Genomic DNA, 5,777 nt, shown 5'->3' with positions numbered 1-5,777 from the left:
TGCAAAATATTCATTTAATACCTCAGCCATTGCCCCTTCGTCAATGTGTAAATTCTCTTTTAGGTCCCTAATCGGCCCTACTCCACCTTTTACCGCCCTTTTACTATTGATATGCCGATAGAAGACTTTGGGATTTCCCTTTATGTTGGCTGCCAGTCTTTTCTCATAATCGCTCTTCGCTTCTCTGATATGCTTTTTCACCTTCCCTTTGAACCTTCTGTATTCCGCTTGGTTCTCAATAGTATTTTGTAGCTGACACCTGTCATAAGCACACTTTTTCTTCTTTATCTTAATTTCTATCTCCTTTTTCATCCAGGGAGCTCTGGATTTGTTTGCCCTACCTTTCCCTTTCGATGGAATATATCTTGACTGTGCCCGAACCAATTATTTTTTGAAGGAATACCCCAGGTACATCTAATCCTGCACCCCCTTTAGAATTCTACCCTTTATTTAATATTGCCTCTCCATTCTTCCCACCTTTCTTCACATTTTTCCGCATTACGTTTTATCTGCCACCTGTACACAGATCCAGCAAGATAGCATTGGATAAGAAGTTGAAAGGAAGTAATGTACCAGAAATGTATCAGGAGATTGGGATTCATTCGATGGCTACACTAAACAGCTGGCACAGGCATGAAGAGCTGGCCACCTGAAGGTAATGGCTGACCTTTCTACCCAGATTACTCCGCGGGCTAGAATACAGCCCAGCGCCATGAGAAGGGCCGCATTGCGCAGGCGCAAGAAGGCCCTGCCCCTCAGAAACCACCTGTCGGCGCAGCGCATGCGTGCCGCTGAGCTCGAGCGAGCGCGGCCTCATCAAGATCGAGTGGCAGCGGCTCTCACAACCCGAAACAGAGCCCTGGGCCCGGGCAGACAGGCGGCGAGGGTCCCGGGAGATCGAGGGGCATCATTAAAGCGGTGGTGCAGCGCATGTCCCATCCGAGCCGCCGCTTCCCAGTTTCTTCTCCTGTTTTCATCGAGTCCGATTCACAACAAAGGAGCCGCCCAGAATGCTTCGCGACTAGCATTGGGGAGCATGCGCACTCACAGCGCCGGGGAATGAACGCGTTGGATAGAGAGGTTTCTGGGGCAGAGAGGATTGTGGGAACTGCGGCCGCCATTTCTCAGCAGCTGTCGGTAAGTTTTTTTTATTGCAGACTGAACAGGAATGGCGATCGAGCTGAAGCTGTTTGGTTTATAACCCCAAGTTCTTGTGAGCCCAGCAGTGTCCTATATGTTCAGATGTGAAATTCTTAAGGGAGATAGTTTCTAGGAGAGGTTAGGTTGCTAAACATACACTGTCCCTGTGATCTAAAAAAGGTATTGGTTTAGGTGCAAATATTTTTGAAGAAGCTTTTAATCCATTTTACATATACAGATTTTAAAAATTAGTTTTGAGTATTGCAGAAAAAAAGAGACATGCTTTCAAATCCTTTTGCCCTGTACTCTTCAGGACAGCTTAAAGTAAATACCAACAGTAAAGGGAACAACAACTTTTACTGTTGGCAAGTGGATTCTGATTGGTAGAGGCCATGGGGAAGCAGCAGGAAACAGTTAACTGCCAAGCTTTTTGTTCAAATTCACACCAGGCAGGTTGACTTTGACTGGTCAAGGTGTTGCCATGCAAAAAGAACCAGGGAATGGCTGTTCACCAAGCTTTTGTTTAATTGAATGGATGGGCTCCATCTCTCTGAAAAGGACCTGGCCTTGTGCCTGAATATATGTGGCTTCTAACTTGTGTAAGTGAGCCATGCTGTGAGCCTGACCAATCTTAAACTGGTTGTCAGTGTAATTCTTAGCACAATCAGGATTGTTTAGCAAGTGTTGTTCAATTGCAGAATATCATTTATTTGTTAGACACTATGTTTTGAGTTTTGCAAACACTAGCTGGTTGGGTACATTCAGTGCTTTGCCTGTTGTGAACAGCCAAAGGGACTTGCTATTGGATACAATCCGCCAGTCATTGGAATGTACGGCCCTGAATATCGATAGCAATGCCATGTACATGTGCTGCTTTGACATTGCTAGCCTGTTCACCAGTGCACTGCTCAAGGAAGCCATAGACATTTGCACCACGGCACTATATCATGGTGATCTAGATGCACTGCCAATGTCTGAATCTGTATTTGTTGAACTTATGAACTCAGCAACTCGTGCAGTTGAGTTCGGTTTTAACAACACTATGTATACCCAAATAGATGATGTTGCCATGGGATCCCTTATAGGTCCCGCTCTCACAAACATCTTTGTCAGTTTACGTGAGCAACGCATCTTCAATGGAATGACACCAAGCCTCCTATCCCTTCCTTTTTCCGCAACGCAGATGATGCGTTTTCTATATTTGAACCTGCAGCTGCATTAAGAATTTTCTTACACACTTTAATTGCCTCCATCCTATGCTCATATTCACCTTTGAAATGCAGTCAAATGAGCTCTCTTTCCTCGACATACTAGCTGAGAAATCTGCCAATGGGTTCTCGACTACTGTCTGCCGCAAGCCTTCATGGTCAGTATAAGCATTGGGATTCTTACAGTTCCACACACTATAAGATTAGCAGCCACCTCGTAAATAGGGCCCAAGCCATTTGCTCGCCCTGTAAGCTTGATGCTGAAATAGGGCGCATCAAAGACATCCTGTAGGATAATGACTACCCTGGTCAGATGTATATCGTGCAAACTCATGAATGGGCCTAAGGTCCCCATGTTCGGTCCTGAAAAGTGCTCAGATTATCCTGGAAGGGTAAGGTGCTCAAAAATTTGAGCAGCAGGTAAAGCTAGCTGTTTCACGCTGCTACAATGCAGCAGCAACACGAGTGGCATTCACCACTAACAGGACGCTGCCGTCAACCCAAAAAGACGTTCTGCTAATCACACAAATGAGTAATATGGCATATTAATTTCAGTGCCGCTGTGATGCCAGGTATGTAGACCATGCATGCCAATGACTGCTGCATCAAACAGCATGCCCATCTGGCTGTTTATAACAGGCACAGTACTGACCGTACCCAACCAGCCCATGCTTGCAAAACTCAAAACATAGTGTCCGACATTAGATGTGATTCTGCAATTGGACTGGCGCAGACACGATGGGCTGAATGGCCTCTTCCTGTGCTGTAACTTTTCTATGGTTCTATGGTTAAACACTTTCTAAACAATCCTGATTGTGCTAATAATTATATTGAAAATCAATTTAAGGTTATCAGTTGGGCTCGCAGTGGGGCTCACTTTTGCATGCTAGAAGCCACGTGTATTCACACACAGTCAACCTGCCTGGTTTGAATTTGAACAAAAAGCTTGGCAGTTAACTGTTTCTTGCTGCATTCCTCATGGGAATACCTCTACCAATCAGAGTCTGCTTGCCAACCAATCAGCACCCTCTTCTCATGCAATATAAATTGTTGTTCCTTTTACTGTTGGTTCTTTCTTTTGAGCTGTCCTGATGAGTGCAAGACAAAAGGCTTTGGTAGCATGTCTCTTTTCAGCAATACTCAAGTTCTGTGCTACCAAACAACTATAAAAATGTGTTTTTTGTATGTGGGTTTCTACAACAACCTGGCAGCTTTCATGTTTTTCAAACTCCAGCCCCACAAATTCCCATTCCATTAAGTTCAACTGCACAACCTGCTTTTGTATTTTTGTTCCCTCTCACTCCCTTTGTCCTATTCCAAATTAATTTTACAGAATATTAGAAGGGGAGCATTTGGAGACAGGAAACTCAAACCTAACATCGTCTCAAGATCTGATAGAGTCACTTGAATTATCAAGACTTGAATATTGTTGGCCTTTAAATCTGGAAGGAAAAATGTTTGTCTGTTCTGTCTCTAGGAAAAGATTTCAAACATCAGCGCGACTGGAAAAGCACCAAGATACACACACACTCAGGTGAGAGTGTTCCAGTGCACTGACTGTGGAAAAAGCCTTTTAAATATTTACTCAGCCTGAAAAAACCACTGCACCATTCGCAGTGCGGTCAAACCATACACATATTTTGTCTGTGGATGAGGCTTCAACTGATCATCCAGCCTGGAGAGACACAAGGATACCCGCACCATGGAGAAACCGTGGAAATGTGGGGACTGTGGGAAGGGATTTAATTATCCATCAAAGCTGGAAACTCATCGGCGCAGTCACACTGGGGAGCGACCGTTCACCTGCCCTGTGTGTGGGAAGGGATTCACTCTGTTGTCGAACCTCCAGACACACCAGAGAGTTCATACTGGTGAGAGACCATTCACCTGCATAGAATGTGGGCAGGGATTCACTACTTTATCCAACTTGCTGAAACACCAGCGCATTCACACAGATCAGAGACCTTTTAAATGTTCTGACTGTGAGAAGAGCTTTAAGAGCAGAAATGAGCTGCTGACCCACCAACGCACTCACACTGGGGAGAGGCCATTCACCTGCTCCCTCTGTGGAAAGGGATTCACTCAATTATCGCACCTTCTGAGACACCAGCGAGTTCACACTGGGGAGAGGCCATTCAGCTGCTCAGCCTGTGGGAAGGGATTCGCCAATTCATCTGAGCTTCTTAGACACCAGCCAGTTCACACTAGGGAGAGACCGTTCATCTGCTCCGTGTGTGGGAAGGGATTTACCCGATCATTCACCCTACTGAAACACCAACGAGTTCACAAGTGACAGCAGGGGTTGGATTCTGCTGTTCTCACTGTTATTAATCATAGCCTGGACTGAATCAGGTTCATTGTGTGAATTTCATTGTGTTAAAGGAACATGGGAACAGGAGTAGCCCTTCAGCCCTTTGTGCCACCATGGGAGACGGTGGGGTAGTGGTAATGTCAGTGACTTGTAATCCAGAGGCCCAAACTAATGCTTTGGGGACACAGGTTCAGATCCCACCATGGCGGCTGGTGGAATTTAAATTCAATTAATAACTCTGTAATTAAAAGCTAGTCTATGAAACTGTCATAAAAACCCATCTGGTTCACTATTGTCCTTTAGGGAAGGAAATCTGCCGTCCTCACCTAGTCTGGCCTACATGTGACTCCAAAGTAATGTGGTTGACTCTTAACTGCCCTCTGAAATGGCCTAGCAAGCCACTGAAATCCAGGGCAATTGTCCTGGCAACGCCCATATCACATGAAAGAATTAATAAAAATTGATAAGATCATGGCTGATGTGCCCTAATTCCATATACCTGAATCTGCCTCAAATCCCTCAATACATTTCTCCTGACCCTGGAATCCAGGGAGGCTTTACAAGCACCCAATGCGGCTCAGGCCCAAATCAAAAACTGTGAATAACCTGGAGAGAGAGAGAGAGAGAGGAGAACCAGTCAATGTAGAACTGAACCCAGCCAGAGTCAGCACTGTATGGTGACAAGAGGTACAGTATCGAGGGAGCTTTATTCTGTATCAAACCCAATGCTGTACCTGCCCTGGCAGTGTTTAATGGGTCAATGTAGACAGAGCTTTACCCTGTATCTAACCTGTGCTACAGCAACCTTGTAAGATAGTGGATGCACTGGTAGTAATCTTCCAAGAATCCTTAGATTCTGGAAAAGTCCCAGAGGATTGGAGAATGGCCAATGTAACACCCTTATTCAAAATGGGAGAGGGACAAAAATCAGGTAACTATAGGCCAGTTAGCTAAACATCCGTCATTGGGAAAATGTTAGAGTCTAATATAAAGGATGTAATAGCAGAGCATTTAAAAATGAATAATATCAAGCAGAGTCAGCATGGCTCCATGAAGGGGAAATCATGCCTGACAAATTTATTAGAATTCATTGAGGAGGTAAGAAGCAGGATAGATGA

At 44.9% G+C, this 5,777-nt stretch overlaps 1 protein-coding gene across 2 annotated transcripts; it reads left to right on the top strand.

Moving 5' to 3' along the window:
• Positions 1–268: 268 nt before the first annotated feature.
• On the top strand, positions 269–5,459 carry LOC144671487 (uncharacterized). 2 transcript variants are annotated; one of them, XM_078533431.1, is made up of 2 exons: positions 269–1,137; positions 3,826–5,459. In XM_078533431.1, exon 2 carries the CDS (start codon positions 4,051–4,053, stop codon positions 4,639–4,641), a length of 591 nt encoding a protein of 196 aa, XP_078389557.1. In that variant the 5' UTR covers positions 269–1,137; positions 3,826–4,050; the 3' UTR covers positions 4,642–5,459. The 2 variants fall into 2 exon arrangements, with proteins under 2 accessions (XP_078389557.1, XP_078389556.1); XM_078533430.1 differs by having other exon boundaries at positions 3,682–5,459.
• Positions 5,460–5,777: the final 318 nt, after the last annotated feature.

The sequence above is a fragment of the Cetorhinus maximus genome, chromosome 32, assembly GCF_964194155.1.
Source record: "Cetorhinus maximus chromosome 32, sCetMax3.hap1.1, whole genome shotgun sequence".
Classification (NCBI taxonomy): Eukaryota; Metazoa; Chordata; class Chondrichthyes; order Lamniformes; family Cetorhinidae; genus Cetorhinus; species Cetorhinus maximus.
The sequence above is the reverse complement of the archived record's forward strand: the minus strand, read 5'-3'. Positions and strand labels throughout refer to the sequence as shown.